Source organism: Falco cherrug, chromosome 18 (genome assembly GCF_023634085.1).
Source record: "Falco cherrug isolate bFalChe1 chromosome 18, bFalChe1.pri, whole genome shotgun sequence".
NCBI lineage: Eukaryota > Metazoa > Chordata > Aves > Falconiformes > Falconidae > Falco > Falco cherrug.
Window position 1 is genome coordinate 4,132,803 of NC_073714.1, and position 10,706 is coordinate 4,143,508.

At 50.8% G+C, this 10,706-nt stretch overlaps 1 protein-coding gene across 1 annotated transcript; it reads left to right on the forward strand.

Annotated features, from left to right (window-relative positions):
• The first annotated feature begins 6,027 nt into the window (after positions 1-6,027).
• Positions 6,028-10,706, forward strand: NEFM (neurofilament medium chain). The gene is made up of 3 exons (XM_005439676.4): positions 6,028-7,139; positions 7,319-7,443; positions 8,679-10,706. The coding sequence occupies exons 1-3, from the start codon at positions 6,078-6,080 to the stop codon at positions 10,105-10,107; spliced, it is 2,616 nt and encodes an 871-aa protein (XP_005439733.3). The 5' UTR covers positions 6,028-6,077; the 3' UTR covers positions 10,108-10,706.

Here is a 10,706-nt window from a genome sequence, read left to right on the forward strand (position 1 = left end):
TGCCACAGGCTGTGATACCTCAGCAGCACAGGATCCCTGTGAGAGCCGTGGCTTTTGGAAGATGTCACATGTGAAATTCAGCGTGTAGTGTGTCACGGGAGCAAGAAACTCTGATTTGGATTTGAAGCGAACAGGCAATGCGATCTACGCTAACGGACCTGAGCTGGGATGTCCAGACCCGATGCTATCCCAACCCCAGGCATACAGTGTCCAGCAATACCCTGGCTCCCCCATCGTGCACCCCCCCAGCAACAAGAGTCAGTTCTTTCTGACAAATTGAGTGGCAACAACCCACCAAAACCAGTTTAAAACCATGTACACTCCACAGGTGTGTCTCTGTTATGCACTCTTTTTTTTCCAATCCAGGGATAAATTAGTACTTTCAGTCTCATCAGAGGCTGTGTTGGGTATTCGCTGGGGTTGAACAGCCATCAGAAGCATCGGGACACTCTCCATGCTCCTTTATGCTCCACCTGGATCCAGTCCTCCCAGTTGGCAGCCAAGTTAACTCTGCTGAGGTGCTTGGATGAAGCTGGCTGTGGGGCAATGGCACTACTGTGGTTACAAGATGGTAATATTAACAGAAAGGCACTAAGCATCGTTATGATTGAAGTTATCAAAGCGGTCTTATAGCTGCTACATTCTTTTCAATGTTTCCTGACATGCAGCCGGAGGATCTTAATAAAAATAAAAAACCAATAATAAAAGGGCCACAGTAGCAGAGGTGCATCCAGCTGCCGATACAGAAGGACAGTACCAGAAGGGAAACTGAGGCTCAGTGCCTTCACTGAAGCTCAGTCCTTTTCTTGAGTAGGTGCCAGTTTGCTTCTGACTCTGTTTCATTACAACCTTTACCTCCAGACTCCTTCTACCTAAACAAAAGCTGTTCTAGGCAGCCTTATTTCTGCTCTGACAGTTTTTGGCTCCTCTGATCCAAGAATCTACAATGCAATTCCCTGGTAGGAACCAAGCCTTCTCACATCTGCCTAATGCACACGGCCATCGGCTCAGAAACATCGTCGTTAAGAAGGGTCACAGTTGGTTTCTGTGCTGAATCTACTTTCCACGTGGTAAGTTCATCACACCCCCCCCGTTAATTGGTCAAAGTGTTGTTTAAAGAAGCGGTGGAAATGGACTTCAACATCCAATTCAAGCAGCATGGGCAAGGGGTTTGCTGGCGGGGGATTCATTGTGTTGCTTGAATAAATTTGTTGCAAATCAAAGCCATGAAGAGCTGTCACGGAGATGGAGGCACAAGGCCTTCCACCTCACCGGAGTGCGTGCCAGCATCCCGTACAGCACCACAGAAAGCTGCTGGAATCTACAGTGGGATCTGAAACCCTTCTTGAATAGTTTTCTATTATTAATCATGAGACTCTAGGCTAAATCCTTCATGGAGTAATCCGGCATTCCACACCTGTGTGAACCCACCCAAGCTAAAGAATTGGCCCTTTGAAACGAGGCAGGAGGCGGCCGTGGAAGAGGATGTTGCGTTACAGATGTTACAAAATCAGTGCAATGCAGCGATTTAAAAACCCAAGGAAAACACCGCTGAAAAGTGTAGGTGGTACAGTAAATGATCAGCTTCCAGTTAGTAAATGTCTGAAGTACGTTTGTAGCTGAGAAATCATTCTTGGTATTGGCACAGAAAGGTCTGTGTGTTTAACTGCTCTTGCAGCAAATGAAACCGAGGAAGCGAAAGCAGCAATGAGCTCAGTGATCATCTCTAGGAATTTGCAAGAACTTTTCACTCGCCAGTAAATCGAAGACAAAAGCTGCTTTAGGAGTGTGTTTTCAGAAATTCATTGTCTTCAAATGCAACACAAAGCATTTCTGCATGAGGAAATAATGCAAGTGTCTGAAAGTGTTTGGTTTAAGGTCCTGAAATACGTCCACTGGCTGGCTGGGAGTGATGAAAAGTGGGACATGCTGGGAAAATGTTCTTGTGTTACCGTTCTGTCTTGAGGAAGTCCAGTTTAGAACAGAAAGAAAATGAAAAGCACGAGCATTTTCCAGTAGGAACTTTGCACTTTATGCTGTGGCACGCTGGCAATCAGCCTGGTGGAGCTGCATTAGACCCCCCAGCCACGCCACCGCTCCCAGCAAGTCTGGGACAGACGGTGGTGAAATGCCCAGGGCTCCATCCCCTCCCCTCCGCTGCATCCTCTCCCTCATGGTACCCGCTGTCCCCAAATGATGCTGAGGGTGATTTGTGAATGATCATGCCAAGCTATGATTAAACCCCACCCCCCACCCCCAAATATGATATTTCAAATCTCCAGCTCTGAAAAATTGCACAAACCAACCAAGTAAATCCTTTCTAAGGTTCAGCTTCCCACGACGCTGGGCACCAGCCCTGCTCGTTCATGTGATGGCCCAATCCTGCGGTGGCTGCTTGGCTCGCTTAGGAACTGAGGTCCTTAAGCCTTTTTCAAGAAGCATCCAGCACCGTACAGGATTAGGCCCTCCGTGCATAAACCTCAGTGTTTCCTTCCGTAGCTGTCGCTACATAAATATTATTAGGACGTATGCTCAGCCGGACTGCAGCGCCCGTCCTTGCTCTCTTGACTCTGCTGGAATGAGACCAATTTACACCAGCTGATTATCTGGGCCATTATTTATTATAAGTTGATGGTGATGAAATAAGGTTCTAGGACGTCAAGGTCTTCAGCTGACATATATTGATATAACTTCCTCAGCTTGGAGAGTCACGCCAATTTACATCTCTTGGTGGTGTAGAACTGAGAAAGTGGACCAAATCCTGCTTTCCTTACTCTTTTTTTTTTTTTTTTTATACTCTGACAAAATTCCTTCTGATGTTACTGTTTGCCCTCTGCATGGATAGCACTAGGACCTATTCAGGCTTAAATTGCTTAAGCTTAGATCAGGCTTATATGACAAACAGGCAGCTGCTTACCAAGAGAAACCCCCTTTAAGCTGGTAAATAATATTTTAATAGTTCCAACCAACTGCATTGTATAATCTGCCCAGTCGCCTTCATTCTGCTGTCTCTCTATAGCATAAACCTGCCCAGCCCCCAACCCCTTTTTCTCCTATACATCCAATGCTATTATTTTTTTAAAGATATTCGTGTTAATTTAATATCATTGCATATTTTTTTGAACTCCTTTATCTGGAAGCAGTCAGACTGTTGTGCAACTCCACCTTCTGTATTTTCTTTCCTTTTTTTTTTTTTTTTTTTTTTAAGGAAGCTGCAGAACTCAGTCTCATCCTCCTATAGTATTTCTGTAATGCAGGTTTGTCAATAATGTATAATCAAGATTAAAATCCATGCTGCTGCTTTTCAAATCTCTGGGAGTGCCTGTTCCTTCCCTTCTTCTGCTTCAAAGCCTGAGACATCAGGTTGCTGTTTGCTCCGGAGTAGCAATGCTTGTTTGTTAAACTTTCAGGCAAAAAGTTCTCTATAAGCAAAAATATTAGTCTGCATTTCCAAGTCTCCGAAGTGGGTATGGATAGAAGGGAAAAAAGGGATCAGTTGCTCATCAGAAACAAGGCAACTGATTTCCCTGACTCATTCTAACCTTCAGATCACCTTCAGGGTAACGTAGCAGGAGTACCGTCCATCTGCATCTCATTACAGAGCAGAACTGACCGTTGCAAAAATGTGCATTAAATTAAAACAATGCATTTTATTTCAGAAGGATTCCTGCTTGTGAATGCCCCTGTGAATGCAAACTTTTTCTTATCTAAACATCCTGATTTTTAAGGTAATCAATGTGCATTATGACAATTACTGTATGCTGTAAAAGTTTGCATGGCTTGAATTTCCACATTAAATAGTCAAACGCTAATCACAGTTTGATTCTAAAGCAACGATTTATTTTGCACACTGGGTAAATGGATTTAAAACCATCAAGGTATTTAATGAAAGGGAGTTGTATCACAAAGTTCAACATGCCCCTCCTTGCTTGCTGTTCAACACCGTTCACTTGTTTTCAGAAGACTGAGAGGATAATAAAGACTCCCAAGCAGCTCTGTTAACCATATGTCTTCTTTTACAATAAGTTTCCCATATGTATAAAACCACGATCTCTTCCCCCCTCCCAGTCTTTACTTAACAGGGAAAAAAAAAAAAGCAGCAATAAACCAGACCGCAGCATATCTTTCCCCCTGAACGGAAACAAAATGCAATGCCATAATAGACAGTAGTTTTGTTTGGACTTCCCATTAAATCCAAAGGGATGCTTTTTTGCCAACGGACAAAACTCTTGGCAAAATTAATGGAACAGATTTAGAATCTGTGATTGCTTCAATTATAACAAACCCTTTTCTCCACGTTTGTCATATAGAACTCCAGAGGGGTTAAGCGGTGGATGCAAGCGCCCGTGTTTGCACATCCAGTTCAGCAGATATCTCGGATCATTCCGACTTCTCCGCTGACTGCAGTGCTGCAGTCCTATGACAGCATCATATTAATGAGCCAGCAGAGGTACCATGCTGCTCCATGTGGTTTGCAAAGTTTAACCCTGTCCCTCAGACTTCCCCAACTCTCCACAGCGGCATCAAACCCAGCAGCTGTCTGCCCCAGGTTCAAGGCAAGAAGGCAATTTTTGAGCAGGATTTTGCTTGTTAACAGGATCATCTGCTTAAAAATTCACAGTCTGCTGCACACAGGCTGACCCTTTCCAGCACCTTTCTAAACGGGGAGTTAAAATCTCCCCCCTCAGCATCCCTCTGCTTTGCGATGGGAGCTGTAGCAGGGCTTTTTCCAGCAGTTTGGGGGGTTGTGCTTTGGGTTGGTTTTTTGGGTTTTTTTTTCTTTGCAGCTTGCTAATCAAGCGCCTATGTAACCGTAATCCATCCAGGAGCCGTTCAAAGTCTGGATGGCACCTAGTCGCTGGAACGCGACCCAGGCAAAGTATACGGTACCATGTAAACATCATTTTTTTAACGAGGTTTCAAAGGAGGAGGATTTATTTCTAAGCAATGCAGCAAGCGTTACATTAACATGCGAGGGTGGGAGGAGAAGAGAGGGGGAAAGAAGACTCAAAATCAAGGATTTTGGGTGCCGGGGAGGGGGGTCTCAAACTCTTCTTCACTGCCCGGCAGCTCCAGCACCGCAACGGCCGCATCCTGATGCAGACACCCCCCCCCCCCCACCTGTGTGTGTCCCCCCTCCAGAGGGAGGCGAAGCCCTGGCAGGGCGCTCCCATCCCCTCGCCGCGCCCCCAGCCCCCCCCCCCCCCCCCCCGCCGCCCCTGACCTTCAGATGTCAGCCCCCGCCTGGGGAAGGGGCTGGGGGGGGGCGCGGCTTGGGACCCCCCTGCTCGCCCCCCCGCTCGCCCCCCGCTCGCCGCCGCTGCCCACATCCCCCCCCCCACCCCCGCCCGCGGGAGCTGCCCGTGGTGCTGCAGCCGCCCGGCCCCGGCCCGGCCCGGCCCGGCCCTACCCTGCGGGCGCCGCGTCCGCTCCGCCATGGCCGCTGCGGGCGGGGGCAGCGGGGAGGGGAGGGGCAGGAAGGGGAGCGGAATAAGATAGAGGAAGGGAAAAAAATAAAAGGGAGAAGAGAAAGAAAATAAAAGAAATAAAAGCGAATAAAAAAAAGGAAGAAAAAACGAAAAGAAAAGAAAGGAGAGGAAAGAAAGGAAAGGAAGGAAAGGAAGGAAAGGAAGGGAAGGGAAGGGAAGAAGGAAAGAGGGTGCCGGCCTGGGGAAGGGGGCAGAGGGGAGCAGGGGCAGGAGGGAGGAAGCAGGGGAAGGGAGAGGCGGAGCAGGGGGCAGAGAGAAGGGGGGGCGCGGGGCAAGGGGGGGGAGGGGCAGCGCGAAGGGAGAGGGGGCGAGAGGGGGAAGGGGGAGCAAGGGGAAGGGGGAAGGGGCTCGGGGGGCGCCTCAGGCACCGGGCCCCGGCGGGGGGCGCGGGGGCGAGGAAGTGGGGGGGGGGGGGGAGCGAGGCAGGGGCGGGGGCGGGGCGGGGGGCGGGGCGGGGGCAGGGCCGGGGGGGCCGCCCCCCGTACACGTGTGCGGGGCCGCCCCGCCGCTGCCCGCCGGCGCTATATAAGGGGCGGCGGCGGCCGGAGCAGCGCCGCGTCGCCGCCCGCCACCCCCGAGTGCCCCGCCATGAGCTACACCATGGAGCCCCTGGGCAACCCCTCGTACCGCCGGGTGACCGAGACCCGCGCCACCTACAGCCGCGCCAGCGCCTCCCCGTCCAGCGGCTTCCGCTCGCAGTCGTGGTCGCGGGGCTCGGGCAGCACCGTGTCCTCCTCCTACAAGCGCCCCAACCTGGGGGGGCCGCGGGCCGCCTACGGCTCCACGGTGCTGAGCTCCGCCGAGAGCCTGGAGCTGAGCCAGTCCTCGCTGCTGAACGGCGCGGCGGAGCTGAAGCTGAGCCGCTCCAACGAGAAGGAGCAGCTGCAGGGGCTGAACGACCGCTTCGCCGGCTACATCGAGAAGGTGCACTACCTGGAGCAGCAGAACAAGGAGATCGAGGCGGAGCTGGCGGCGCTGCGGCAGAAGCACGCCGGGCGCGCGCAGCTGAGCGATGCCTACGAGCAGGAGCTGCGGGAGCTGCGCGGGGCGCTGGAGCAGGTGAGCCACGAGAAGGCGCAGATCCAGCTGGACTCGGAGCACATCGAGGAGGACATCCAGCGCCTGCGGGAGCGCTTCGAGGATGAGGCGCGGCTGCGCGACGAGACGGAGGCCACCATCCGCGCCCTGCGCAAGGAGATGGAGGAGGCCTCGCTGATGCGGGCGGAGCTGGACAAGAAGGTGCAGTCGCTGCAGGACGAGGTGGCCTTCCTGCGGGGCAACCACGAGGAGGAGGTGGCCGAGCTGCTGGCGCAGCTGCAGGCGTCCCACGCCACGGTGGAGAGGAAGGACTACCTGAAGACCGACCTCACCACGGCGCTGAAGGAGATCCGCGCCCAGCTGGAGTGCCAGTCCGACCACAACATGCACCAGGCCGAGGAGTGGTTCAAGTGCCGCTATGCCAAGCTGACGGAGGCGGCCGAGCAGAACAAGGAGGCCATCCGCTCCGCCAAGGAGGAGATCGCCGAGTACCGCCGGCAGCTGCAGTCCAAGAGCATCGAGCTGGAGTCGGTGCGTGGCACCAAGGAGTCGCTGGAGCGGCAGCTGAGCGACATCGAGGAGCGCCACAACAACGACCTCACCACCTACCAGGTACCGGGGATGTGGGTGTGCTGGGGGGGGGGGGCTGCTGGGGGGGGGAGCTGTCCTAATCCCACCTCCCAGCAGGGTGGGAAGAGTGTGGGGAAGTCCCTTTGGAGAACTTTTCCTGCTCCATGTCGGGGTGAAGCCCCTGCCTGTGTCTCAGGGGGTTTTCTGCATCTCTGTTGCAGGACACGATTCATCAGCTGGAAAACGAGCTTAGAGGGACAAAGTGGGAAATGGCTCGTCACTTGAGGGAATACCAGGACCTCCTCAATGTCAAGATGGCCCTGGATATTGAAATTGCTGCATACAGGTACAGTAGGACCACTGCAGACATGCCTGGAATATTAATAGTGCTGTGGCTGCTGCTGGCTTGGGAAGCTTTACACAGATCCACAAGCAGTGAACATGAGTAAAACTAGAGCTTGACTAAATTATTACAGCTGTTCCCAAATCTGCGTGGAGCCAGGGAGTGTTTGCCATCAGGAGCCCGAGGTCATTAGGGACTGGCTCCCGAAGAGCCCAGTGGGCGCAGGGCAGCGTGACTCAGTGCAGCAGCCCCCTGCTGCCGCGTGCTGCCCCTGTTTATGAAAGCGGAAGGTGCAGCAGCAAAAGACAAGTTTATTTTTAATTCCCATTTGCTTTGCATATGCCAAGCGAGTGGTGCTTGTCACTTGAATTCCCTTTTATCACTTGAGAGAGACAGTGTGCTTGCTTGATCATGGTTTCAAGCAGGGAGCGCTAATCCACTTGTCACAAACACTTTTTTGCTTTTCTTGCTGAACTTTCCTTTAAAGGCATCTGCTCTAATCTGGAGCAGGAACATTGCTTGCTATTGCCATCACCTGGCAGGTTTTTTCTTCTCCTTTGCATCACTTCAGAACTCTCATCAGAGAGCTGCTGATTTTTCTGGGTCACAGGCTTAGATGAAAAAGATGTATTTGAATAGAAAAGTAAAACCAAAAAACCCTGTCTCCAGATCTGCTGGAATTCCTGAGGTCGCTCAGGCAAACACACAGGTACCCTAGGGTCTATAGCTGGCTGCTGCCAAAGTCTGCCGAACAGAAGTCTGTCTGGTTTTCATATGAGAAAGGTGGATGCCCACGCTGTTGAACTAGGACATACGCTCTAATTAGCTTTGAATGTCTTGACACAGACCCAAATCAAATGTTGTGGCCAGGTTCTCAGTTTGCCCAAGTTGTAATAAGTCTTATGAAGTTAATTATTTTGCCATACTCTATGCTGGCTTAAGCCATAATGAAGTTTTTTGACATTAAGGATGAGTTTCAACTGATAGGCTAAAGGTCTTCATGCTCCTCACATGCAAACCAAGCTAAAAGCTGTTTGCTGCGTATGAATCTCGCAAAGGAGCGGATTCAATGAAAGCTGAACTGGGGCTATGAGCGATGGATTATGCTGATCAGCTCTAGCATATTCCATGTACAAACTGGCTTCATCCTGCTGATGGGGAAACATTCTAATAGCTGTTCCTTTACGTTGGGTTTCTATGCTCAGTTGTTTTTTTTGTTCTCCTCCCGATTCCCTTAGGAAGCTACTGGAGGGCGAAGAGACAAGATTCAGTGCCTTCTCTGGAAGCATTACTGGTCCCATATTCACACACAGACAACCATCTGTCACAATAGCATCCACTAAAATCCAGAAAACAAAAATTGAACCACCAAAGCTGAAGGTCCAGCACAAGTTTGTAGAAGAAATCATTGAAGAGACAAAGGTAGAGGATGAAAAGTCTGAAATGGAAGATGCCCTGGCAGCTATTGCGGAAGAAATGGCAGCCAAGGCCCAGCAAGAAGAACAGGAGGAAGAAAAGGCAGAAGAAGCAGCTGTGGAGGAAGAAGCTGTTTCGGAGAAGGCCGCTGCAGAACAAGCGGCTGCACCCGAGGAAGAAGAGAAGGAGGAAGAGGAAGCAGAGGAAGAAGAAGCTGCAAAATCCGATGCAGCGGAAGAAGGAGGTTCTGAAAAAGAAGAAATAGAGGAGAAGGAAGAAGGGGAGGAGGCTGAGGAAGAGGGGGAAGAAGCTGAGCCCAAGGGCAAAGCTGAGGAGGTAGCAGCAAAGGTAGAGAAGGTCAAAACACCTCCCACAAAGTCCCCCCCAAAATCGCCCCCTAAGTCCCCTGTAACAGAACCGGCCAAGGCTGTCCAGAAAGAAGCAGCTGCAGAAGCAGGAAAAGAACCGAAGGTGGAGAAAGGTGGTGAGAAACCAGCCAAGGAGGAGGAGAAAGCAGCCTCTCCGGAGAAGCCCGCGACACCAAAGGTAACCTCTCCAGACAAGGCAGCAACCCCGGAGAAGCCTGCGACGCCGGAGAAGCCTGCGACCCCAGAGAAAGCAGTGACCCCAGAGAAGCCTGCAACGCCAGAGAAGCCCCGCTCCCCCGAAAAGCCGGCGAGCCCGGAGAAGCCCCGCTCCCCCGAAAAGCCGGCGAGCCCGGAGAAGCCCCGCTCCCCCGAAAAGCCGGCGAGCCCGGAGAAGCCCCGCTCCCCAGAAAAGCCGGCGACTCCAGAGAAGCCTCGTTCTCCAGAGAAGCCGGCCTCCCCGGTCAAAGACGAAAAGGCTGTGGTGGAGGAGACCATCACTGTCAAAAAGGTAACCAAAATTAGCGCAGAGGTAGAGAAGGAGTCCAGGAAAGAAGACATCGCAGTGAATGGTGAGGTGGAGGAGAAGAAGGAAGCGGAGGAATCCAAAGGGAAGGAGGTTGAGGAGGAAGACAAGGGAGTTGTCACCAATGGCCTAGATGTGAGCCCGATTGATGATAAGGGTGAGAAAATTGTGGTAACCAAAAAAGCCGAGAAAATCACTGAAGGTGGGGACAGTACAACCACATATATCACAAAGTCGGTGACAGTCACTCAGAAGGTAGAGGAACATGAAGAAAGCTTTGAGGAGAAATTAGTGTCCACCAAGAAAGTGGAGAAAGTTACTTCACATGCTGTAGTAAAAGAGATTAAAGAGACCGAATAAAATAAATCATAGCTAAATTTAAAAAAAAATTAAAGAGCTTGGGTTGGTGCAAAAGGTTAAGCCATATGACAGCTGCAAAATGCATGTGAGTGACGGCTTCAAAGCAGAACGGGTTCTCTCATGGAGGCTCCAGACACACAGTATTTTACTTTTTTGTGCAATATGGGGGAGGGGGGGGGAATGCATGCAGGCTCAAGATGTACTCCCTCCACAGAGCTTGGGGATCTAAAAAAAAAAAAAAAATAATACTAATAATAGTGCATGAGATGAAATGTGCAAAGGAAGCTTTTGAATTTCCAGAGCTGTTGGAGGGACATATCTGAGGAATGACTTAAGATGTATTATGCAAAGAACCAACTGAGCCAAAAACCAAACAGAAAACAGTAATAGAATATTCATGAGAACCAGAACTCTCCTAGCCTTAAAAAAAAAAAAAAAAAAAAAAGCTACTTATAAATAATTATGTTTACCTCACTGGTGCGATTAGGGTGGACTTTTGCTCATGGGAGAACCTAGTTGACATGCACAGTACGCAACCTTTTGTTGTTTGATGTAAAAGTCACAGCAGTTCTTGCTCAATAAAGGTCAATACTGAAAAC